At 36.1% G+C, this 27,063-nt stretch overlaps 1 protein-coding gene across 3 annotated transcripts in view; it reads left to right on the top strand.

Annotated features, from left to right (window-relative positions):
* Nucleotides 1-27,063, top strand: part of GSK3B (glycogen synthase kinase 3 beta) — a 227,803-nt gene that overhangs the window by 101,214 nt on the left and 99,526 nt on the right. For all 3 annotated transcript variants that reach the window (XM_047791405.1, XM_047791390.1, XM_047791399.1), the window contains exon 3: nt 21,114-21,197. In XM_047791405.1, coding sequence (XP_047647361.1) covers nt 21,114-21,197 — 84 coding nt within the window. The remainder of the gene's footprint in view (nt 1-21,113; nt 21,198-27,063) is intronic.

Raw genomic sequence — 27,063 nt, forward strand, 5'->3', positions numbered from 1 at the left:
TTTGTCCTCCTTTTTCAAGATTGCTTTGACTCTTTGGGTTATTTTGAGAGTCTGTAGAGATGTTAGGATTGTGTTTTTCTATTACTGCAAAAGATGACATTGGGATTTTAATAGCAATTGGATTGAATCTTTAGATGGTTTTGAGTGTTATGGACATTTTAATGATACTGTGTCTTGCAGTCTATGAGCATGAAATGTCTTTCCAATTCTTTGATTTCTTTTGACAGTGTTTTATATTTTTTGGTGTACAAGTCTTACCTCCTTGGTTAGCATTTTTTTCTAAGTATTATTTTTCTTTTGTAAGTACTCTGGCTAGAGTTTCAAATACAGTGTCATTGTAGTTGCAAGAGTGGACATTGTTGCCTAGTTCCTGATTTTAGAGGGAAAACTTTGAGGTTGATGTTAACTATGGCCTTTCCACATATAGCTTACTATGTTGAGGCAGTTTCCTTCCATTTCTGGTTTGTTGAACATTCTTATGATGAAAGTGCTAAATTTTGTGAAATGCTTTTCCTGTATCAGTTGAAATGATCATTTGATTTTTGTCCTTTATGTTGCCAAAGTGGTGTATTACATTGATCGATTTTTGTATGTAGAATCATCCTTATATTCCAGATATAAAAGTTGGTATATAAACCTTTTAATGTGCTGTTGAATTTGGTTTGCTATTATTTTGCTGAGGGTTTTTGCATCAGTATCCATCAGAAATAATGGTCTCAGTTGTGTCCATCCCTACATTTAATGTATCTGTATCTTTGAATTTAAAGTGTGTGTGTGTGTGTCTGTAGTTGGGTCTTTTAAAAACTTATTTTTTAAAAAAAATTATGTTTTTATTTATTTATTTTAATTAAAAAACATTTTTTTTAGCTTTTTAGGGCTGCACCCATGGCATATGGGCATTCCCAGGCTAGGAGTCCAGTCAGAGCTGTAGCTGCTAGCCTATACCACATCCACAGCCATTCCAGATCTGAGCCATGTCTGTGGAAATATCTTCTCCCATTCTGTGGGTTGTCTTTTCATTTTGTTTATGGTTTTCTTTGCTGTGCAAAAGCTTTTAAGTTTAATCAGGTCCCATTTAAAAATTTTTGTTTTTATTTTTATTAGTCTAGGAGGTGGATCTGAGAGGATATTGCTGTTGTTTATTTTGGAGAATGTTCTGCCTATATTTTCCTGTAAGAGCTTTATAGTATCCACTCTTATATTTAGGTCTTTAATCTATTTTGAGTTTATTTTTGTGTATATTGTTAGAGAGTGTTTTAATTTCATTCTTTTACATGTAGCTGTCCAGTTTTCCCAGCACCACTTGTTGAAGAGACTGTCTTTTCTCCATTGTATATTCTTGCCTCCTTTTTCATAGATTAATTGACTGTAGGTGCTTGGGTTTATTTCTGGACTTTCTGTCCTGCTTCATTGATCTATATATCTGTTTCTGTACCAGTCCAATACTGTTTTGATAACTGTAGCTTTGTAGTATAATCTGACATCAGGGAGCCTAATTCCTCCAGCTCCATTTTTCTTTCTCAGGATTGCTTTGGCTATTCACGGTGTTTTGTGTTTCCATACAAATTTAAAAATTGTCTTGTTCTAGTTCTGTGAAAAATGCTATCAGTAATTTGATAGACATTGCATTGAATACATAGATTGCCTTCGATTGTATAGTCATTTTGACAATATTTTTTCTTCCATTGAAAGTGCATGGTATATCTTTACATCTCTTTTGTCATTTTCAGTTTCTTTCATTCAGCGTCTTATACTTTTCAGAGTACAGATCTTCTGCCTCCTTGGGTAGGTTTATTCCTAGGTATTTTATTATTTTTGATGCCCTAGTAAATGGGATTGGTTTCTTAATTTCTCTTTCTGATCTTTCGTTGTTACATTGTTTTTGATTTCTATTGTTTCCTTTTGACTCTTGGAATTTCCATCTCTTTCTGTGTACATTACCCATCAGTTCTTGAATGTTATCTACTTTTCCCAATAAAACCCTTAGCATATTAATAGTTGTTTTAAATTCCCATTCTGATAATTCCAGCATCTCTACTGCGTTTGGTCCTGATACCTGCTCTCTGTAGTCACACTGAGTTTTGTTGTTTGGTATTCCTTGTAGTTTTATGTTTAAAGCTGGATATGATATACTGAGTTAAAGTTACTTAAGTAAATAGGCCTTTCATGTCAGATTTTTGTTTATCTGATAGGAGTTAGGCTGTGTTTATCATTTTCTTTAGTTGTAGGTATCAGAAGTTAACATTTCCTCTGGTATCTTTTTATTTTGTCTCTCCTGTTCTCTTGTGTTTCTTGAGCGAACTCTTCTAAAATAAAGTCCAAGACTTGCATTTCTTGCCAGTGTAGTCTCCTGTTGTTATAGAGGTTATATAAGGTGTGGAGGGATGGCAGTTGTTCTGTATTCCTAAAATTAAGTCTCAGTCTCTTAGCCTGTGTTCTGGGCTTGACCTGTATAAATACACCTCAATCTTTTGTTCCTCCCACCTTTAATAGGTTAGACAAGAAGGCTAGAGGGGGCTGGAGTTTTTATTTCCCTTCGTTCACATGGAAAGCTAGATGAGGTTAGAATTGGTTATTTCCCTTCTCCCATTTTGGAAGTCTAGAGAAGGCTGGAGTTGTGCATTTATTTTTTCCCCCAGTTCATTTAGCTCTGATAAAATAGTTTTTCTTGAGAGAAGTTGTAAGAATGCTCTAGACCTATTTTTAAATAGCTACTTTTTTGTTCTTCCTGCTTCCAGGAGATTTTTCTTAGATCTTTATTGTGAAAACCTGGTAGGGCTCCTGGAGGTAAAGATGAGAAAAGTATGGCTCATTCACTGGTGTTTTTAACTCTCAGATTTGTTCATATTTGCACCTCTGTCAGTTACAGTTTTAGTTTTCCTTATACTGGTACTGGCTTCACAGGCGATTTTCTGTTCCTTGGCTTCTCCAGTAAACTGTGATTCTCAGTCTTCAGGGTAGCAGTTAATCCTGTGACCTAAGTTCTCTGATGGACTTAAGAAGTGGGTTGGTTTTCAGTTTGTTGAGCTCTTTTCTTCTTGTGAAGATGGAAAGGATGATTTCCAAGCTCCTTCTATGCCAGACTGGAGACCAGAAGTCCTTCCTTTGCTCATTTAAAAATAGATTTACTTATCTTTTTATTTTTGAATAGAGTCCTTATCAGATTTATAATTTATAAGCATTCTCTTCAATCTTGTTATCTTTTCACTTTCTTGATAATATCCTTTGAAGCACAAGTGTTTTTAATTTCAATGAAGCTAAATTTATGTATTTTTTCTTTTTTGTGTGTGCTCTACTGTTTTATCTAAGAATCTTTGCCTAAGCCAAGTTCACAAAGATGTGTAATTTCTTCTAAGAGTTCTATAATTCTTTTTAATGAGTGGATATCCTGTTGTTTAGGCTGCATTTGTTGAAAGTGGTATTTTTTTCCAATTGACTTGTCTTGACATTCTTATCAAATACCTGTTGGCTGTAAATGTAGGCATTTCTAGACTCTCAATTTAAGTCCATTAATTTATCTCTGTCTGTGACACTACCATACTCACTTGATTACTTACTTTAGCTTTGTAGTAAGATGTGAAATCTGGAAGTGTGAATTCTCCAACTTTTTTCTTTAGCAAGATTATTTTGGCTCTTATAAGCCCCCTGCCTTTTTTTTTTTGTCTTTTGTCTTTTTAATGCCGCACCCGAGGCATATGGAGGTTCCCAGACCAGGGGTCTAATCAGAGCTACAGCTGCTGGTTTACGCCATAGCCACAACAAACTCAGATCCAAGCCTCACCTGCAACCTATGTCACAGCTCAGGGCAACGCCAGATCCTTAACCCACTGGGAGAGGCCAGGGATCGAACCCGCAACATCATCGTTCCTAGTCAGATTTGTTTCCTCTGCACCATGACAGGAACTCCACCCTCTGCCTTTTTATATGAATTTTAGGGTCATCTTCTCATCTTTTTTTTTTTTTTTAAGGCTGGTGGAATTTATAGGATTATACTAAATTTGGAGAGCATTGCCATCTTAACATTGTCTTCTTGTCCATGATTATGGCGTGTGTTTCTCTTTATTTAGATTTCTTATAAATTTCCTCAATGTACAAATCTTACACTCTTGCCAAATTTATTCTTAAGTATTGTTTCTAATGTTATGTTAAGTGGAACTTTTTTCTTAAATTTATCTTCGAAGTACTCTTTGGTAGTGCTGTTTATTTTGAAACTTTTTCAGTATGCCTTTTTATCTGTGTTTAGAGTTTTGGTTTTTGGGTGGTTTTTTTGGGATTTTTCTTTTCTTTCTTTTTTTTTTTTTGCTTTTCAGGGCCACACCTGGTGCATGTGGAAGTTCCCAGGGTAGGGATCAAATTGGAGCTGTAGCTGCCATCCTGCACCACAGCACAGCAACTCAGGTTCCAAGCTATGTCTGTGACCTACACCATAGCTCATGGCAACGCCAGATCCCTAACCCAGTGAGCAAAGCCAAGGATCGAATCTGCATCCTCATGGACACTAGTTGGGTTTGTAACCTGCTGAGCCACAACAGGAATTCCTAGAGTTCATTTTTATAGTAGGCTAAGTTTTATAAATGGTCATCCTAAGATAAAAATCTATAAACCAGATAAAGAGTGGTGGTGGGATAGAGCAATTCCTGAATCATGGGGTATGATTTTTGTTTTACTTAAATTATTTGAGAAAGACTTCATTGTTAACCCCCAGTTAATTTGTCTCTTGTGATTTCCTTAATGTGCTTGATGATTATAATATCTGTACTTGTTTATGCCTCTTTACCACCATTTTTCATTTTCCTAATATTCAAAAAATGTTGAATAGAGCTCCTTATTAAATAAATTGGACAGAGTTCCCATCGTGGCCCAGCGGAAACGAATCCAAGTAGGAACCATGAGGTTGCAGGTTCGATCCCTGGCCTTGCTAAGTGGGTTAAGGATCTGGTGTTGCCATGAGCTGTGGTGTAGGTTGCAAATGCAGTTTGGATCTGGCATGGCTATGGCTGTGGAGTAGGCCAGCAGATGTAGCTCCAATTGGACGCCTAGCCTGAGAATCCCCATATGCCTCTAGTGTGACCCTAAAAAGCCAAAAAAAAAAAAAGATAATAAAAATAAATTGGACAAATTATTTCATTTCTCTGAATTTGTTTTCTGGAAAAATATAGGAGGTAATATTTAATACTTAGAAGGTTTTTTCTTCAGAATCATGTGAGGGAAGTTATATAAAATGGTTTTTTAAAACTGTGAAACAGTATCCATATATCAGGTGCCTTTTCTTTTCAAATTAGATTTTTCCATCTTTAGCATGGATGGGATAACCTAGTCAGATTTATCTCAATAAGCTTTTTTACTTTTATCCTTCCACTAAAAAACCTTCAGTGACTTTTGAGTTACAGGATCAAGTGTAACCTAAGGCTGGTCAGCTCAGTCTCTATATACTATGTGGAGAGGACTAAATTATATGTTGTATAGGTCTCAAGAAGGGATAAAGTACAATCTGAACAGTCAAAAAGTTTACAGTGCATGTAGGATGACAAAACATTTGAAATGTGAAGGATTAATACGGGAGTTCATGATTTGTATGATGGAATATCTTCCTGTGGATTCCTCTCAGATTTGTGGTTATATAAAATCCTAGAGAACCTGCATTATTATATTCATAGTCACTGAGGTAGATAACAATTAAGCCGAATTTTAAGTCTTATTGAGGACAGTTTTATCTGGTCATTGCCACAGAGTACCTGGCTATTGGCGATGCTTCAATATTGAATATTAAAACATTGGGTCAGTTTCAGGGGAGTGGGTGAGTGAGGGTAGAGAATTAGGCATGGGGACTTTACAGTTGGATTGGTAGGTTCCCATCAGTGCATCTTACAAGGCTTTATTAAGGGAATCATCTTTCTGAGTTCTTTGATTGACATGCTCTCATTGACATAAATTCTTAAGGGTATTCTTTCATTGACATATAAGTATATTCTTTAACTGACCTATGTGAGTATATATCAGTGAAAGAATATGTATATACCTTTTCATGAGCTAGAGCATGGCTGAAGGAGAGAGATTTTCAGGCCTGATCATTGCCTCTTGAGTATAAGGCCCTTGACTAGGTCTTAATCTTAAATGGAAAATTGGAGAGAGATTTGAGAGAAATTAGACATCACAGCTCTCCTGAATGGGAAGTAGTGTTTCATGTATGTTGTGAAGCATTGGAGTTCATGATTTGGGAACTTGTCTCTGTAGTTCCTCCTTTATTTTTCTGACTGGCAGTGACATTTCTTACAATGAAGTGCATTATTGTAATGTGTCATTTTTGTCAATAGGGCTATTATTTTCTGTCATCAAGTTAAATCATTCGGCAGTTGATTATTGAGTACTTCCTCTGAGCTGGGCCTTGTTGTAGGTTTGGGGGATAATACAACAATGGACAAAACAAACAAAAAACTATGCCATTTTAGAGCTTATATTTTAATGAATAGAGATGGACAAAATGAAAAAAAATCTGGAATAGATATAATATGCTTGATGACTCGTTGCTCTGTATAAAAAGAGACAAAAGCAGAGTTCCCATTGTGGCTCAGCGGAAACATTCCGACTGGGAACTATAAGGTTGCGGGTTCTATCCCTGGCTTCGCTCAGTGGGTTAAGGATCCGGCGTTGCCATGAGCTGTGGTGTAGGTCGCAGACACGGCTTGTATCTGGCCTTGCTGTGCCTGTGGCAGCTACAGCTCCAACTCTACCACTAGCCTGGGAACCTCCGTATGCCAAGGGTGCAGCCCTAAAAATAAAAAAAGCAAAGAAAAGGGGCAGGGAAAGGAATGCTAGGAATGAGTGTCAGGGTGTTACAGTGTGGCATCTGAGGAAACAGGTAAAGTAGGTGAGAGGGGGACTAGATATTTAGATATTTAGAAGAAGATGGTTCCAGATAGAGAAAATAGCAAATACAAATCCCTGACAGGGGTGTCTGAAGTGTATGAGGAACAGCTGGATGGTTACTATGGTAGGTAAGGAGGAAAGGAGCAGCAAGTGGTGAGGTCACTGAGTAAGGATAGTAGGGGTGGTGGTAGGTAGGGCAGTTGGTAGAAGCCTTGCTAGCTGTAGTAAAAATTTTGGCTTTAACTCTGTTCAAAATGGGATACCACTGGAGGTTTTGAGCAGAGAAATGTCATGATCTGACTTACATTTTTATTTATTTTTTAGTGAATTTTATCATATTTATAGTTGTACAACAATCATCACAACCCAGTTTTACAGCAGTTCCATCCCAAACCCCCAGCCCTTCCTCCCCCACCTCCACCCAGACTTATATTTTTAAATGCAAGATGACTCCACCTGCTTTGTTGAGCATATGGAAGGTAAATAAGGGAAGCTAAAAGATCATTTCGTAAGTTACTTAGTAATTTAGGCAAAAGACTCCTAAAAGACTTGTACCTAGAAGGTGGTGAGAAAGGATCAAATCCTGGAGATATATGCACTTGCACAGACATACACACACAATACACACACACATATGTTTTTATATTGAGATAATTGTAGATAACTATGCAGTTGTAGGAAATAATACAGGGAGATCTGATTTACCCCTTTATCCAGTTTCCCTCAGTAATAACATCTTGCAAAATTATAGTGGAATATCAACCAGGATATTGACATTAATATGATCCACCAGTCTTGTTCAGATATCCCCAGATTTACTTGTATTACCTTGTGTGTATGTGTTTGTATGTATGTGTATTTATTTCTACCCAATTTTATAATATGTGCAAGCTTGTGTGTTTATTATTACCACAATCAAGATATCAAACAGATTCATCTTGAAAGGACCTTCTTATGGACCTTTTATAACCACACTCATTTAATCTCCCCACCATCCCTCCACTTCTAACCTCTAGTTTAACCCCTTGCAACAGCAAGTTCATCTGTTCCCTGTTTCTGTAATATTTTTATTTCAAGAGTGCTCTAAAAATGGAATCATACACAGTATGTAACCTTTTGAGATTGACTTTATTTACCTAGCATAATTCTCTGGAGATTCATCAAAGTCGTTGCATGTTTCAAAATTAGTCCTTTTTTAAAATTACCAGCTAGGATTCCATAGTATGGATGTACCACAGTTTGTTTATCTGCTTACCCATTAAAAGATATCTGGTAGCTATTCTGAATAAAGCAGTAAATATTCATCTACAGGTTTTTGTTTAAACATAAACTTCCATTTCTAGTAAATGCTCCAGTATACAATTGATGAAGTCATGCATATATTTTGAAGGTAGAGCCAATCATATTTCTTGACAGACTGAAGGTGAGGTCAGAATGAAAGAGGAACCAAGACTTCAAAATTTTTGGCCCACGCAACTGAAATGATGGAATTGCCAACAATTGAGACAGGAAAGCTGTGGGTAGAACAGGTTCAAGGAAGATCAGAAATTGCTCATGACATGATATATGTTAGACAAAAAAAATTGTCAAGTAGGCAATTGGCTAAAAGATTCTGGAGTACATAGGAGAGATTTGGTCTGGCAATACAATATTAGGAGTCATCACTCTTTAAAGCACTAAGACTGGAAGAGAGAATTTAGGTGAAAAGAGGAAAGATAATAAGCCCTGTCTGGCTATTCCACTGTCTAGGATGAATTAGCAAACTAAACTATTGATTTGGCCAAGGAGGGAAACCAAGAGAATTTTTTGTCCTAGAAGCTATTTGGAGAAAGCCAACTGATCCTCTCTCTTTACAGAAACTGTAGTTATAGCATATAGGCATATTCTCTGTAGTAGCCTGAGATTTTAGTTGGGCTTTATTCTAGCAGTATTTACAATGAAATCCCCCCTTTCTAGTTTCTTCTTGGTAAGGAAAAAGGGAATTTTCAAGTTTTGGTTTATGTATTTTGGAAACCTAATGGTCCCAGAGAGAGATTAAATCTTGCTAGTTAAGATTCAATTCAGGTTTGTACTCTTTCATGAAAAATCTTTTAAATCTCAAACAAGAACGATTTTTTTCCCTTTTCAAAACCCTCATGTTATTGGAGTTCCCTCATGGCTCAGCATGTTAAGGATCCGGTGTGGCTTGGGTTACAGCTGTGATGCAGATTCAGTCTCTGGCTGGGAACTTCTGTATGCCGCAGACATGGCCAAAAAAAAGCCCCCAAAAAACCTCTTGCATAATTTTTTGGATACCTCTGTAAGCTGTTTACATTTTCTGTCAGTTGGTATCCTTATTTGCACACTTGTATATTTGTCTTATTGTGAATTATAAGTACTTTCAATACTGAGGTTTTGCTTTATTTTCATTGTGTTCTGCAAGCTTACAATAATAAATGAAAGTTGGTGGAATTGATTTACATTTCATTGTGGTAGTTAAGAACATGAGCTTAGGAATCTGACGCACATGGTTTAAATTTGCCTCTGTTCTTTGCTACTAATTCCATAACCTTTCGATGCCTTTACCTCCTCTGTAATTAGGGATAATAATTTTAACTATGGAGAGGATCAAATGAAGTCACAAAGATAAAGCTCTTAGCATAGTGCTCGACTCCTGATTCACAATCTGTTTTTGTTGGCACTATTATTGTTTTGCTAATATTAATATACTGTTACAGGTATACTTCATTTGATTGTGCTTTGCTTAAACTTCCCGGTTGCATTTTTTACAAATTGAAGTTTGAGGCAGCCCTACCCTGAGCAAGTCTATTGGTGACATTTTTCCAACAACACTTGCTTACTTTGTATCTCTTTCATATTTTAGTAATTCTCAAAATATTTCAGCCTTTATTATTATTATTAATATTTGTTATGGTGATCTGTGATCAGTGATCTTTGATGGTACTATTTTTTTCTTTTTATTTATTTATCTATTTATTTATTTTTTCCCGCTGTACAGCATGGGGATCAAGTTACTCTTACATGTAACGTTTTTTTTCCCCCACCCTTTGTTCTGTTGCAATATGAGTATCTAGACATAGTTCGCAATGTTACTCAGCAGGATCTCCTTGTAAATCTATTCTAAGTTGTATCTGATAACCCCAAGCTCCTGATCCCTCCCACTCCCTCCCTCTCCCGCAGGGCAGCCGTAAGTCTATTCTTCAAGTCCATGATTTTCTTTTCTGTGGAGAAGTTCATTTGTGCTGGATATTAGATTCCAGTTATAAGTGCTATCATATGGTATTTGTCTTTGTCTTTCTGACTCATTTCACTCAGTATGAGGGTCTCTGGTTCCATCCATGTGCTACAAATGGCATTACGTCATTCTTTTTTATGGCTGAGTAGTATTCCATGTTCCTAATCCAATCATCTATTGATGGACATTTGGATTGTTTCCATGTCTTGACTATTGTGAATAGTGCTGCAATGAACATGCGGGTGCATGTGTCTCTTTTAAGTAGAGTTTTGTCCGGATAGATGCCCAAGAGTGGGATTGCGGGGTCATATGGAAGTTCTATGTATAGATTTCTAAGGTATCTCCAAACTGTTCTCCATAGTGGCTGTACCAGTTTACATTCCCACCAACAGTGCAGGAGGGTTCCTTTTTCTCCACAGCCCCTCCAGCACTTGTTATTTGTGGACTTATTAATGATGGCCATTCTGACTGGTGTGAGGTGATATCTCATGGTAGTTTTGATTTGCATTTCTCTTATAACCAGCGATGTTGAACATTTTTTCGTGTGTTTTCTGGCCATCTGTATATCTTCCTTGGAGAACAGTCTATTCAGGTCTTTTGCCTGATGGTACTATTGTAAAAAGATTACAGCTAGCAGAAGGCTCATATGATGGTTAGGTTTTTTTAGCAACAAATATTTTTTTAAATTATGTACATTGTTTTGTTTTGTTTTTACCGTAATGCTGTTACACACGTCATAGACTACAGTATAGTATAAATGTAACTTATATGTACTGTGAAGCCAAAAAATTCGTGATTTGCTTTACTGCAGTGAATGGCAATAGAACTGAATGGCAATATCTCCATGGTATGACTTTCAAAGATACAGGCCTAGAGGAGTGTTGCGTTTAAGTTAGAGTTGACTTACATGCTGGGGCCTCTGAAAACTAAGGGCTTTAAGAACTGGTTTCTATTTACATCATCAGTCCTTAGTAGCTGAGAGGCTTCCAGGCATTCTTTCTTTTGGGCTCTCTAAGCATCTTTTCTTTTGCTTCCCTTTCCTTTTCTGTGCTGGGCAAGTTGTGTGGCTGATTGAGAAAGTTAGCATGAATGTTTATTCTTTCTGTAAAACTGAGGTTTCTCTGTAAAAAATTTTAAGTCCACCTGAGCAATATATATTTTATAACTGTAACTTACAGTTTAGATTTTCGTTTGCATACTAATTATAGTAATGTTTACATTACCAGAAATTCTACCAGATATTACCAGAAATTCCTATGTTAGTCAACAAGTTAATATTAGAAAGTCTACTGTGTATATGATTTATATTTATATATACTAAGTGCAAAAGAGGTTTGTCTTTCCTTGGCTTCTAAAGGAGGGTATGGTAAACTGTGGGCCTGTTACCTGTTTTTATAAATAAAGTTTTATTGAAACACAGCCACTCCCATTCCTTTACTTTATTGGTGTTGACTGCTTTTCTGCTGTAACTTCAGAATTGAGTAATTGTAGCAGAGACTATGGCCTTGCAAACCTAAAGCATCTGTTGTCTGGTTCTTTTCAGAAAATGTTTGCCACTCCCTGTTCTAGGGTATTATTTTTGTGGCTCTTCTTTTCCAGCTTTACTCATTTTCAGTCTTTTATAATTCCTTTTCATCTCTCTGCTTAAACGGTTTGTATTCTCCAGGTTCCTCTCTTGAACATCTTGTCTTGGGGCTTATGTGACACCACTGTCTAGGTTATACTGCCTGACCAGTTTCTTTTTAGTGTCTTTAATAGACTTGCCTGGTACTGGAGACTCTGGCCACTTCTTTTCTTATTTTACAGGCAGTTTTATCTACTCCTGTGGTGGCTTCAAGAACCATCCAGACCTCTTGCTAGAGGATAAAGTGAACATAACAAATTTCTTTCTGGACCTTTCCACTTGAGTGACCCTCAGTCATTTCAAACTGAATGTGTCCCAAACTGAACTCATTCCTTCCTGCTTCCAAAACAGGTTCCTGGGCCAGTGAACTCTACTGACATGTTAATAATCACATAGCTATCACTCCCCTCCTTCCATTTCCCAAACCTATAGAGGTAGGTGATCAACAACTGTTGATCTGCCTCTCAGAGCCATTCTCTTTCTTCCGTTTTCACTTTTTCTACCTCGTTGCAAGTTGTAGTTTGTCTTCCCCTTTCTTTAGTAATCTTTTTTTTCATAGCCAGTGATCTTCCTAAAACAAATCTCCTTCTTAAAACACATCATTGGTTCTTTGTGGCTAATATTCACATGTTTTAGCACTGTTTTTAAGATTTTACTCCTGACGCCTTTTTAGAATTTTCAAAGTAGTAAGCAGATTTTTCTTAGTTGCATTCATTTACCTATAGCACTTTTTGAGTGAGCTAGACTTTTCACATGACACTGTAGTTGTTGGGTTCGGATGCCCATTAGAATATGAAACCTGTAAGGAATATAAATTTGTGTAAACGCAGAACTCTGGCTCTGACACTTTAAAATATTTGTTGTTCACATGGAGTTACTATGATGTGATATTATAGTCAACTGTGGGGTCTTTGGGGGCATCTGAATTTACTGTGGGGTCAGTGATTTAGAGATGGATAGAGATGGATTAAATAAACACTTTTCAATTCTCATGTGATTACTAAGGATGAATGGAAGGAGGAACTTTGAATAAATCTTTGTATTTTGAAAAAGATGTATTCTGGGAAAATAGTCTTTGGAGCAAAACTTTTTTTTTTTTTTAAGGGCCACACCCACAGCATCTAGAAGTTCCCAGGCTAGGGGTTGAATCAGAACTGCAGCTCCTGGTCTATGTCACAGCCACAGCAACACCAGATCTAAGCCGGTCTGTGACATACACTGCAGCTTACAGCAGTGCAGGATCCTTAACCCACTGAGCTGGACCAGAGATCAAACCTGCGTCCTCATGGATACCAGTCAGGTTTGTTACTGCCAAGCCACAGTGGAAACTCCCTGGAGCAAAACTTTTGAAATGAATCCAGTTTTACTAGATTTTATGAAAGTGAAGTATACTAAGGTGGGAAGAAAGATCTGGTAAAATGAAATTTGCTGAAGAAGAAAAGATGACAGCCATGTGCTGCCTACTGTACACCCACCCAGTTTTAAACTTGCTGGCTGTTATTTCACCTGAAAGTCCACATTTCCTTTATTACAGTTTATGTAAGGTTTCACAAAAAGTACCCTTTTGGGGATCCTTTGACTCTGTCTTTTATTCTGCCAGAAGTCTTTTTTGGTGTCTTCTTTTTTCTTAAAGTGTGAGATGTCAAATGATATAAAAGTGAACAAAAAACCCTCTCTCTATTTCTAGTTTAGAGGTGGATGTATGTTAGTGGTTATTGGTTAAAACAAAAGGATGATTTTTTTCCTTTAAATGAATCTTTCCGGTTTTTTTTTTACACTGGTGTGATATTTTTTCCATTTTTATTAACTGATTTTTTGGGGGTGGGGGGGTGTGTGTAGGGCTGCACCTGCAGCATATGTAAGTTCTGAGGCTAGGGGTTGAGTCAGAGCTGCAGCTACCAGCCTATGCCATATCCACAGCAATGCCAGATCGAAGCCATGTCTGCGACCTGTATCATATTTAGCAGCAATGCTGGATCCTTAATCCACTGAGCAAGGCCAGGGATCGAACCCACATCCTCATGGATATTAGTCGGGGTTCATTGCTGCTGAGCCACAACGGGAATTCCTGCTTTTTTCCATTTTGAGTAGTCATTTTGATTTGTTTGTTAGATGGGAATGATTAATAAGAATGTAGTTTACATACAACTTTAAATCTTTTCTATATTGGAAACAAATTACCCTTATAAACAAGTTGTTTACTACATTGGATTTCATATTTTCAATTATGATCCTATAGTAAGAAATACATTTTGCATTGCAGCCCTGTGCACAGAAAAATAACTAAAACAAGTTTAATGAAAGAATTCTTATTCTTCCTATGTTTAAAATTCTGTGCTGTTTGACTCAAGTGATTTTCCTCCCCCATTCCCTTCTCATTGCTAATTGCTGGGACCCATAGTTTGGAAAATACTGGTCTACAGCATTTTTAAGGTAGAAGTTATTACAGGAACAGGGAGTTTACTCTCTAAGAGAGTAGCCTGCTTTGAGAGTTCTGTGGGTGATATAGAAAGATACAAAACTCATATTTTGCACAAAAGGTACTTACGTAGTAAGCTGATTGGGCAAGTTGTGTGTGTGTGTGTGTGTGTATCTACAATGGTATAATACCTGATTTTCATAAGCCACTTTTTGCAAAGCAGAATTCTATATAACACCATTGAACCATAGTTGTAAAAATAAAATAAAGAGAATATATAATTCTAGAATAATTCTTAAGTGCCGCAGGAATTGGAAAAAATTAGTGTGAGTGGGGCAGCTGGGGATGGATGGCCTTGTGAAAGAGGTAGCAGTGAAAAGGAACTTAAAGGATAGGTAGAATGTGTATTGGGGGGGGAAGAGTTGAGACATTCCAGTGTTGGTAAGTGTGATCAGTGCTTAGAATTAGGAATGAAATAATATATTCAAAAGAGTAAAAATAGGATCTAATTATTATCACATTGGCCTTGAGTGGAGGATAAGATTAAGTTTGTAAAGAGGGACTAGATTATGAAGTGATTGAGACTTTATCTGGTAGGAAAAAATGATTATTTCTATTTGTCTCTTAAAATTTACTTTGTCTGATATTAACCATCCCAGTCCAGATTTCTTTTGTTGCTATTTAACATGGTCTTTCTCCATCATTTTGCTCTCAAGCTATTGTGTCTTTGAATCTAAATCTAAAGCATGCCTGTTGTAGAAGGAATATAGTTGGAGCTTGCTTTCTTATCCAGTCAATCTCCGCCTTTGTGTGCTTAATCACATTTTATATAGATTTTCATATAATTGAAATTACCTGTGCCCTGTTGTTCTTTGTTTTCTGTATCTCTCATCTTGTTTTTGTTCCTCTCTTCTCCTTTATTACCTCCTTTTGTGTCGAGCAAGTTTTTTAGTGTACCATTTTAGGTCCAGTATTGATTTTTAACATTAAAAAAATTATTTTTGGAGTTCCCATTGTGGCTCAGCAGTAATGAACCCAATTAGAATCCATGAGGATGCAGGTTCGATCCCTGGCCTCACTCAGTGGGTTGAAGATCTGGTGTTGCCCTGAGCTGTGGTGTAGGTTGCAAACAAGGCTCAGATCCCATGGTGCTGTGGCTGTGGGTGTAGTCCAGCAGCTGTAGCTCCGATTCTACTCCTAGCCTGGGAATTTCCATATGCCACAGGTGTGGCTCTAAAAAAAAAGGGGCTGTTTTCTTAGTGGCTGTTTTAGGAAGTAACAGTGTGCATTTCAGTTTACCACAATCTGCTTCAAGTTAGTTACTGACTTAATTCCAGTAAAATAATAGCACCTTGTTTTCTAACATATTTTATTTTCTTCTCTCTCCTGCCTGCTGTTACTGTCATATGTATTATATCTATTTCTGTTTTAAACCTAAAAACATGCTATTATCATAATTGTTTTATATTATTTCTATCTTTAATGAAATTAAGAAAAGAAAAAATATGTAGTTTTTTTTCTATTTTCCCATTTATATTTATCATTTCTGGTGGTCTTATTTCTCCTTGTGTGGTTGACTTTCCTTTGTCATTTCCTTTCATCCTGAGAGACTTCTTTCAGTAGTATTTCTAAAGATAGGCCTTCTGCCATAGAATATTTTCTATTTAAAAAAAATCTGAGAGTGTCTTTTTTATATATTTTTTAATAAAGTATAGTTGATTTACAGTGTGTGAGAATGTCTTTATTTTTCCATTCATGTTTGAAGAATAGTAATTCTGTATATAGCATTATTAATTGGCAGGGTTGTTATTTTTTTCTTTCAGCAGTTTGAAAGAAAATTTTTTTATTGCCTTCTGGCCTCCATTAGTCTGATGGTTAGTTAGCTGATAATTATGTTGTTTTCCTGTGTATGTGATGAATCATTTTTCTGTTATTGCTCTCATTATTTTTCCTTTGTGGCTTCAGTTCAAAAGTGATGTGCCTCCATGTAAATCTCTTTGTGTTTATCATTTTGGGGGTTCATTAAGCTTTATGGTCACAGATTGGTGTTTTTCATCAAATTTGGGAAGTTTTCAGCAATTACTTTTTCAAATATTTTTTTCTCTTTTCTTTTTCCTCTTTCCTAATACTGCCTTTATTAATATTTTGATAGGTCTTTTTCTGATTGCGTTTATGCATATTTCTAGTATGTTTGGTAGATGCAATACTAACCTATAGTAGGTCTCTGAGGCTGTGTTCCTTTTTCTTGCTATCTTTTTCTCTTTTGTTTTTCACTTGAAGGATTTCTATTTCTGTTTTCAAATTCATTGAAATTTTTTTTAATGTCATCTCAGATCTTATCTTGAGCCCATTGTCATTCTTTCACTTCTGTTATATTTTTCAGCTCTAGTATTTCCAGATTTTAGATGTTAATATCTCTGTATTGAAATTTTCTTCTTACGTAATTGTCATTGTATTTTTCTTTAATTTTATTTTTATTTATTTATTTATTTATTTTTTGGTCTTTTTGCTATTTCTTTGGGCCGCTCCTGCGGCATATGGAGGTTCCCAGGCTAGGGGTCGAATCGGAGCTGTAGCCACTGGCCTATGCCACAGCCACAGCAGCGCGGAATCTGAGCCGCGTCTGCAACCTACACCACAGCTCATGGCAACGCCGGATCGTTAACCCACTGAGCAAGGGCAGGGACCGAACCCGCAACCTCATGGTTCCTGGTCGGATTCGTTAACCACTGCGCCACGACGGGAACTCCCTTTCTTTAATTTTAAAAATAGGATTTCTTTAATTGGTTTTTGTTTTTTTTTTTTTTTTTGGTCTTTTTGCCTTTTCTAGGGCCGCTCCTACGGCATATGGAGGTTCCTAGGCTAAGGGTCTAATCGGAGCTGTAGCCACCAGCCTACACCAGAGCCACAGCAATGCGGGATCTAAATCTTGTCTGTGACTTACACCACAGCTCATAGCAATGCCGGATCCTTAACCCACTGAGCAAGGCCAGGGATCGAACCCACAACCTCATGGTTCCTAGTCGGATTCGTTAACCACTGCGCCACGACCGGAACTCCACCACCCCCCTTTTCTTAACCTCCAGCCTCTGGTAGCCACCTTTCTAGTCTGTTTGCATAAGTTTGACATTTTTAGAGTCTACAGTAAGTGTTATAATATAGAATTTGTCTTTCTCTGACTTATTTCACTTAGCATAACACCCTCAAAATCCATCCATGTTGTTGCAAATGGCAGGATGTCCTTTTTCATTGTTGAATAATATTCCCCCGTGTCTGTCTGTCTGTCTGTCTGTCTCTCTCTCATACACACACACACACACACACACATACACATACCACATTTTCTTTATCCATTAAACTGTTGGTGGTCACCTAGATTGTTTCCATGTTGTGGCTATTGAAAATAATGCTTAAATGTACATGGGGTATAGGTATCTCTTTGAGATAGTCATTTCACTTTAGATGTATACCCAGAAGTGGAATTGCTGGATTCTGTGTAGTTCTATTTTTAATATTTTGGGGAACCTTCATACTGTTTACCATGTCTGCACCAATCTCCATTTCCACCAACAGTGCACAAAGCTTCCCTTTCTCCACATCCTTGCCAATACTGTTTATTTCTTGTCTTTTCGATAATAGCCATTCTAATAGGTGCGGTTTTTATTTGCATTCCTTGATGATTAGTGATGTTGAACATCTTTTCAGCTGGTATTCCATCCTCAGAGTAGCAGAGCTGTGAGCTGATCTAGGAGGTGATTATAAAGGATGGTAGTATTTCCTAGCGAGAAATTCACCACCCCTACTATCCTAACTCCATTATCTAGCTGTGTTTTCTGAGTAAATGCTTCTTGATTTGTTGTTACCTGAGGTTGATTTCCAGAGCCCTGAAATGATTTGTCTTCTGTAGCGCAGTTCTTTTTATAGGTGTTTTGGGGAAATGAATTTGCTGATCTACTTCATTCAACTGGGGCTGAAAATCTCATCTTTTTGAACTATCTGGCTTCTTAGTTAGTTCCCTGTGTCTCCCAGTCCCAATTTAATTCACTCTATTTGACTTTTGTCACCACTGAAATCATTCTTGTAAGAGTCACTAACATCCTACATTAGCCATATCCAGTTGTCAGTTTTCTGTTTTCATCTTAATCAGCCATTTAGCAGCTTTTGACATAAAATGGTCACTGCCTTTTTTCTGAAAACTTATTTTACTTGGCTTCTTCAGTAACTTTCTCTTTTAGTTTTCATCCTGCTTCATTGATCACTCTACTTAATTTACTTCTTTTTATATCTTTTATGTGATTTTTATACCCCAGTGATATCATTAGGTTCCCTTGCTTTGAGTCACTTATACTGATGGCTCCCAAATATGTGTTGCTAGCCCCAACTTCTACCTTGAGTCTCAGTATTTTCACTCGGATGTCTAATAAGGACTAAAATTTAATGGATGGAAAACAGAACTCTTGATCCACTTTCTCCCTCAAACTTATTTTAGTTTCTGGAATGATGATTTAAAAAGGTAAATCAAGTTATGTCATTTTCTTGGTTTCATTGGCTCTACTTCATATTTATGGTGAAATTGAGTTTCTTACTGTGATTAGTGAGTGTTTATATGACATATCCCCTGCCTATCTCTCTGTACTTGTCTCCCACCTCTTCCTTTATTCAACATGTTGCAATCACATTATTCTTCTAGCTACTTTCGAATATGCCAAACCCACCTCTAGACATTTTCATTTGGAATTCCCTGTCTATAGTGCTCTTCCCCCTATATCCTCATGTGGTTCTCATCTTCATATCATTTGAGTTTGTGTTCAAGTTTACCTTCTTTGTGAAGTGTCTAACTTCCTTATCTAAAATATAACCCTTTTTCTTTATAATAATCTGTCCTCTTACTTTACATGAAAATGTATTGTTCATTCCTCCCTGTCCTCTATAGACTATAAGTTTCATAAGGATAGGAACTTGATTAATCTTATTCACTGCCATATCCTTAGCACTGTGAATGATCCTTAACCTGGCACAGAATAGGTGCACTATATTTGTAGAATAACAGTTTTTTTCCCCATGGAATTAGTATGTCATTAGTGAACCAATAAAGAATGACTCCATAAAAATGGTTAGACCTGGGATAGTTGTATATTAAATGTATCTGAGTCATGAATTTTGTCTAATATTGGTTTGATTAATACTTAAAATATTACTCCATGAAATTTATATTTTGAATCTTTTAGGGAATTTTAAAATGAGAAAATTTAAGCCTCCTTTCATAAATAATAGAATATGAACAGAAAGTAAGGGTAGATGAATATTTAGGTCCATGTACTTAAGTTATGCATTCTTTTTGATAAAAGATCATATGCATAATCTAACACAACCAGGAATTTAATAGTTCTCTGTTATCTTAGTTAATGAGTCTGGAAAAATAGCTTATTTTAACGTAGTTGGCTATGCTAAAAGACAGTCTTAGTATTTGAGAGGAGTGAGTCTTAGCTTACTAGCAGTTCTTCAACAAAACTAGCTACCTGGATGTGAATTGGCATAGTATAGACAGACTTCAGATAATTGCTTCAGTATGGAATGGAAATGGATACGATTTTGAAATTTGAAAGTTTTCTATGCCCTTCTTTGTAATAGTCAAAACTAGAGATAAACTGTCTTGAGTTTCTGTTGCTTCAGCTATAAACATTTTATACCAAGTAGTGGAATGAAAGATTAATGTTTTATAAAAGGATTTTAAATATCACTGTGTACATAAGCCCAGCTCTCACAGTCAGTTTAAAGGGACAAAAGGAAAGTCATTTTGAGTTTCCTATTTCCTTTCAGAGGACGTTAGACCCATCAGAGTCTCTTGGAAGTTTCTAGAGGATAAAGACGATTTGCTTATTTCTGCTACCTTTTCCAAGAGCTGGAGCCCATTCTGCTCTAGGACAGTTCTGCTCTTCATCTGCTGTATACCACCCATCCCGCTTTTTTTTTTTGGCCTTGTTTTCTAACCATAACAGAATTTCCTTTCCAAATTGCCAGGTATATACTTTTATGTTTGTAGCTCTTCTAAATCATCATTTTAACTGAAATTTTGTCTTTTCTGTGCACTTAGCAGCTATTCTTTCTCTTTGTTGTATAATTGGGACTTTATTAACTGGATTTCTGACAGCCAACGTTATTGTTGGAATTTGTCTTCTTAATATATATGTACACCTCAAATTTATTACTGCAAAATTTGTAGTGTTAGGAAGTCATATTATTTAATGTTCTATTTTCTTAAAGCATAATCTTAAAACTCCCCAGAGGGAAAATTATTTGTGTAATCTATAAATTTATCAAGACTATACAGTTTCTAGTATATCATATTTTAACTCTGAAACTTAACAATTGAGCCTTTGTAATGGGGCTAACTCTCCGATTTTTTCACTGTATCTTGGAAAACAATAGGGTTTGTGAGTTTTCTTTGCACCCAAATTCATTTGTTTGGTGAGAAATTTGATTTTTACTGTGATTGCAAAAAATTGCAATAATAATAGCTCATTTCAGTTATCTCTTACATACTGTAGACCAGTGCTTCTCAAGCTCTTTGTAGTGAAATACCAGTTTTAAAAATTTCCAATTCATTGAAGACTGACATTTTTATAAAATGAATTATGAGAAAAGTGAAATTTAAGAAAAGATAAAATGTAGGCCTTACTTTTAATTATAAAATTCATCAATATAGTTGTTCTGTCAGATTACAGTAAAAGATTCTAAATACTTATTCTAAATTTCTGTGTGTATCTTATTGTAGAGCAGTAATAAATAGTTCATAGACCAATAACAAATAGCTTGTGGTTTAGCACTGGTCTACAGATGATACTTTTTGGTATCATATATTATAGCCTGCTCTTTGTAGTGCTTAATGTTACTTCTGAAGCATCTTAGTTAATGTGATGAATTAGCAGTTATCCTTTAAAAAATATTTTCATTTGTTTCCTTTTCAGAACCGAGAGCTCCAAATCATGAGAAAGCTAGATCACTGTAACATAGTCCGATTGCGTTATTTCTTCTACTCAAGTGGTGAAAAGGTAGGTCTTGTAGAAAGTGTGTACTGAATATTGTAATAGACTTGTTATTCTCCTAGAAATAGTCCTTTTGCCCCCCCCCCCCAAACAGTTTTGCTGATTGAATGGAAGAATTTCAAAACACATGCCCTAATGATTCTGACCTCAAGATATGATTATTGAATATCATTAGTTATGTCAAGAAGAAAATGTTAATGAAATGATAGAGGGAATTAATTTTTTGAGAATTTTCTTCTGTTTTAAACACTTGTCTTCAGTTCTAAAGCAAATTTGTGTATATATTAAAACTTTTATGTTTCATATGTGCTTCTGGAGCCCCATGATAGTTCACCTGTTTGTTGGAGGGAGGAAATGATGTCATTTTGTTAAGGGGGAAAGGGAAGCAGGAGGATTTTGGTAGGTTCAGAATGAGACTTACAAAACTTACTCTTGGTGAGGAAAAATGTTGGAAAACATAATATTACCCAGCTTCTGATAAGTGATAACTATTTATGATCACATTTAATTCTGTGAAAGTAAAGCATATTTAAGATTTCATGTCTTGAATCCCCCTTACCCCCCTGCCCCAAACTCCTTGGTTTTTCTCTTTAGAAGGTATAATAACTAATGTCTTTGTACTCACTGGAGTTGCAAGCATAGAAAAGCAGTTTCTTCTGTTTTACCATGGTCTTTTTTCTTTCTATCTATTCACTGTCCCTTCTCCCCAGATTCAGTCTTTTTTTTTTTATGTTCTTCTTTCACTGGTTTAGGGTAAGGGGGGGGCAAGTAATAAATACTTTATCTTTTTTGGCCAAATAAATGTCACTTTGGATAAGTTCATTTGATAATTTGGACCTCACATACCATACATATACTATCCTAAAGTCCTTAGTCATCTTGATTCCTAGCCAAGTTCTTTTTACTTCGCATATTTCCCAGGGTCCCACTGTTGAAGCATTTTCTATTAAATTTTATTTAGATTATTTCCTTAGAATTATTTTTTCATGGAGTTCCTGTTGTGGCTCAGCAGTAATGAAGCCAACTAGTATCCATGAGGATGCACGTTCAATCCCTGGCCTTGCTCGGTGGGTTAAGTATCAGTTGTTGCCGTGAGCTGTGGTGTAGGTCACAGATAGACCTAAGATCCTGCCGTGGCTATGGCATAGGTTGGCAGCTACAGCTCTGATCTCATACCCATAGGCTGGGAACTTCCATATACCGCAGGTGTGGCCCTAAATAGCAAAAAAAAAAAAAAAAAAAAAGTAGAAGAAAGAAAGAAAAAGAAATTCTTTTTTCATAACAGAACCTGTAATATGGAAAAGTATGTATGAAGCCAGAATTTTGATATACATGCCTACAGATATATAATTGGTTTGGGGGGGAGGGGAAGAACTAATGTTTTAACAATTGCAAGTAGCAATTGGCTCTTTAGTGACTCTTACTTGTTAGGTGCCCTTTTTGTTTGTTTGTTTAAATGATGCCTCTACTTGTTTTAGGGACTGTAAACTCTCATAAGTATTTGAGCTCTTTTGTTTCTCAGGCCCATTACTTGGGTTCATGCTACCTTTTTTTAAAGAGCAAATTGCCTATTATGTCTTTGATCTTCTCTCTTTTGATATGTCTTTACTTTTTCCTGTCCTTTCTCAAATAAAATTATGGAGCATCTGTTATGTTCACAGCACTCTTATAATGGAATTTTGCATCCCTGTGGCTTTTTGTTATTAGATGCTAGACATTATAATACCCCAGGGAGGAAAGTAAAGGTCAGAATTATTTGTTCCATGAACCACTGAATTCCATGTAGATTTGTTTGTGAAGGCCTCCTTACAAAGCCTGTTAAACATCTTCTCTAGCTTACTGAATTTATATAGCTTTCCCTATATTCCAGACATTGTTTTAGTGTTTTACAATTACTGACTCATTTTACTCCTCGGATAATAAAGAGCAGAAAAGGAAGAACAAGCCTTTTAAATAGCAGGTTCTACTTGTAGTGGCAACCTGTAGGCTCACCTGCTTGGCTTTGGTTTGGTGGAAGCTGCCATCATGGTCTGCCCTTACTCTCACTTAATCCTGTCTAAGGAGTGACAGTGAACCAATCTGTGTACCGCAGAGGATGATTTTCCTCCCTGCTGCTGTTCAAAGCTGCTTGTTTATCTTAAATGGTCTTATGGATAAAGAGTGATTGAGAAGTCATTGAGGGAAGTTAACCAGAAGGGCAGTGTACCTCTGTCTATTATAAAACAGAAATATACTGTCTAGTATTTCATTTATCTTAGAGCTTTCTCTTGAGTGTATTGTTTTATAAATTGAGAAAAAGGCCCCCTTTAATTTTCCATTAAAAGAACAGAAAGAATGAGAGAGAGAGAAAGAAAAGGAAGAAAAGTTGTGATATATTGCTAAAATAATGATGCTCCCTTGTCAAAAAAAAAAAAAGGTTTCCTAAAGATTGGTAGAAGTACATAGGTTCAGAAACTTACATAATCTTCCAGCCACCAAAAAGGTAACTTCTTGCCCTACTCATCACCTCCATTTTCTTGCTTCTGAATTGTTCTGGCAGGACTAACATATCACTCAAGAGACTAAGTAGTAAACTAATATGTCCCATGTGAGAAGATGGATTCTGTGTTAGGATTGAGAGCACAGGTCTGTTATTATCAGTCTAACTCTCAAGGTATATTACTGAGAGTAAACTCAGGGCTGATGTTTAGAAAGTGATCTAAATGTCTTATAAATCCTTAAAGATGATTTCTTTCTGAATGTGGCAGTCCTATATTAGGTAGGCATTTTTCTAATATAAACATTATATATTGCCTCTGTACATATATTAGAAGAGTTTAGGGGGAGGAAATAATAAATCAGTAGTTTGAAATGCCTCTCATCTATTACAATTAAAGTAACTGAATTAGTAATTTAAAATTTACCACAAAAATGTGTCGTCGTATATAGATGGCTTCAATAGAGAAATCTATCAAACCTACAAAGAAGAACCAACACCATTTCTTTACAAATTTTTTCAAAAAAATAGTAGAGGAAAACACTTCCTAACTCTTTTTATGAGAACAGTATTATCCCTCTTGATCAGGGAGAAATGGAATTTTTTTTCGTTTTGAAAACCTAGGCTTATAATACTTTTGTGAATTCCAAGTATCCTATATAATAGTATTTTTTCAGTATCAAAATTTAGCAGTAGAAACCCCCTTCCCCCAAATGAAATTTTACAAAGAACTCCTATTCCACAGATAGAACAGATAAAAAGCAAAGATGCTCTAGTTGAAGCTAGGATGTAGGATGAGCTGATTTTGCCTTTCATGAGTTGCAGCTTGCCTTTGTAGAACTCTAGCTCTCTGAAGGACCTAATATGTAAACCATATTTTATCTTTATAGGAGCCTTAAACTTTATTTAAATCAATTAATAGTTTTCTTTGAGAAATATTTCTCTGAGTAGCCTTACATATAAAAATGTTTTTACTTGTGGTTCATCATAAATTGGTTACTTAATAGAGGCAGTCTTCCTTGTTAGTAAATAAAACTCCCCCTATTTGTATGAGAGTTTAAACAGGAAGAATAGCAAATTGATTTTTTTCCTCATACCAGTTTTTCTATCAGTAGTAACTGTGGAAGGGTGTTTAGAAAGGGAAAATTGTACCACTGCTTCTGGAATGAGGGAGAAGAATGTTGTGCTTGCTTATGTCTTTCTGTCATTAGCCCTGGAGAGGAAAGGGTAGGAGTGAATCCATTCTGAAAAGTAAAGATCTCTGGCTTTGTATCCAGAAATATTTGGATTTGCATCGCATTCCTGCCACTTGATAGCAATATAGGCAAGATACTTACCTTGGTAAGCCCTTTTCTCTTTGTCATCTGTACAGTAGAGATTTTGTAAGAAAAAAATGTAATAATGTTTATTAAGCACTTATAGCACCTGGCATATAATTAACACATAAATGTTTTACAAATGATTATTTAATAATAGCAAATGTATATTTTACTTGCTGTGCATCAGACATTGCTCTAAGCCCTTTACATGTACTTTACAACCCCCTTCATGCTAACATCATACTAACTCAGTGAAGAGTATGTATACTGTCATTACTCCATTTTATAGAAGAAGAAACTGAGGCAGTCACAATTAAGTTATGTGAGAATCATATAGCTACAGAGTGGCAAAGTTAGGAGTCAGCTCTAGGTAGTCTATCTCCAGAGTCTGTATAGTATTGCTCTACCGTTTAGTGTAGAATGTAGATTTTCCTGGAAGCAGCAATGTATTAGAAATGTAACACTTAAAAGTATCTTAGTAATGAGTGTTGAACAAGGAAGAGATTTGTACAGTGTCTACTTTGGGGAACTTTTTTTTAACGGTTGTACCTCCAGCATATGGAAGTTTCTAGGCAGGGACTGAATCTGAGCCACAGCTGAGGCAATGCCAGATCCTTTAAGCCACTGTGCCTGGCCAGGAATCGAACCCTCACCTCTACAGTGACCAGACTGCTGCAGTCAGATTCTTAACCCATAGTGCCACAGCAGGAACTCCTGGAGAACTTTTAGAAGAGAATAAATAGCTTTTTGCTATATGACAGTAATAGTAAATAGTAATAATAATAGCCCAAACTTACATGGTGCTTATATGCCAGACATTAATCTAAACACTTAACTTTTTTTTAAATAGTTCTTGTTCTTCTCCTTCCTCTTCCTATTCTTGGAAGAGCTTGAGAGGATTGTTGTTACTTATTTAAATGTTTGTTAGAATTTACTATTGAAACCATCTGGTTCTGTACTTTTTGGAAAGTTTTTAATTACTGATTTAATCTCTACTTGTTACATGGGTTTGTTGAGGTTTTGTAATTTCATCTTGAATCTTTTTTTTTTTTTTTTAATCTTTTTGTCTTTTTAGGGCCATACCCATTGGCATATGGAGGTTCCCAGGCTAGGGGTCTAATCGAAGTTGTAGCCACTGGCCTACACCACAGCCACAGCAATATCAGATCCGAGCCCGGTCTGCAACCTACACCACAGCTCATGGCAACACTGGATCCTTAACCCGCTGATCGAGGCCAGGGATTGAACTTGCATCCTCATGGATGCTAGTCAGATTTGTTTCTGCTGAGCCACGACAGGAACGCCAAGATCTTCTTTGTTAATGTGGGCATTTACAGCTGTAGATTTCTGAGTGCTGCCTTCACTGCCTCACCTAAGTTTTGGTGTATTTTACTTTTGTTTTCATTTATTTCTTGAGTATTTCTAAATTTTCTTGTTTAAGAGTGTGTTGTTTAATTTCCTCTTTGACCTGTTGGTTTTTTAGAGTGTGTTGTTTCATTTCCACACATTTGTCATTTTTTTGGTTGATTTCTACTTTTGTTTCATTGTGATTAGAGAAGTTACTTTATATAATTTTAGTTTGTTTGTTTTTAATGGTTGCACCCACAGCATATTGGAAGTTCCTGGGCCAAGGATCAAACCCAAGCCATAGCAATGCCAGATATATATCTGTTAGATCCAGTTGGCTTACAGTGTTGTTGAAGTCCTGTATTTTTTTTATTGCTCTTCTGTGTGGATGTCTTATCCATTATTGAAAGAAATATATTAAAGTCTCCCAACTATTGTAGAATTAATGTATTTCTTCCTTCAAACCTATCAGTATTTGCTTTATTTATTTGGGACTCTTTTGTTTATGGCATATATGTATATAATAGTTATATCTTCTTGATGAATTTACTCTTTTATCAAAATATAGTGTCTTGGATGCCTTTTATTTCTTTTTCTTACAACTGACCTGGCTAGAACCTCCAGTACAGTGTGGAGAAGAATGAAAACAAACATCCTTGTCTTGTTTCCAATTTTAGGTAGAAAAAGTATTTAGTCTTTCATTTTTAAGTATAATTTTAGTGGTGGGTTT

This window comes from Phacochoerus africanus, chromosome 1, assembly GCF_016906955.1.
Source record: "Phacochoerus africanus isolate WHEZ1 chromosome 1, ROS_Pafr_v1, whole genome shotgun sequence".
In the NCBI taxonomy this organism is placed as follows: Eukaryota; Metazoa; Chordata; class Mammalia; order Artiodactyla; family Suidae; genus Phacochoerus; species Phacochoerus africanus.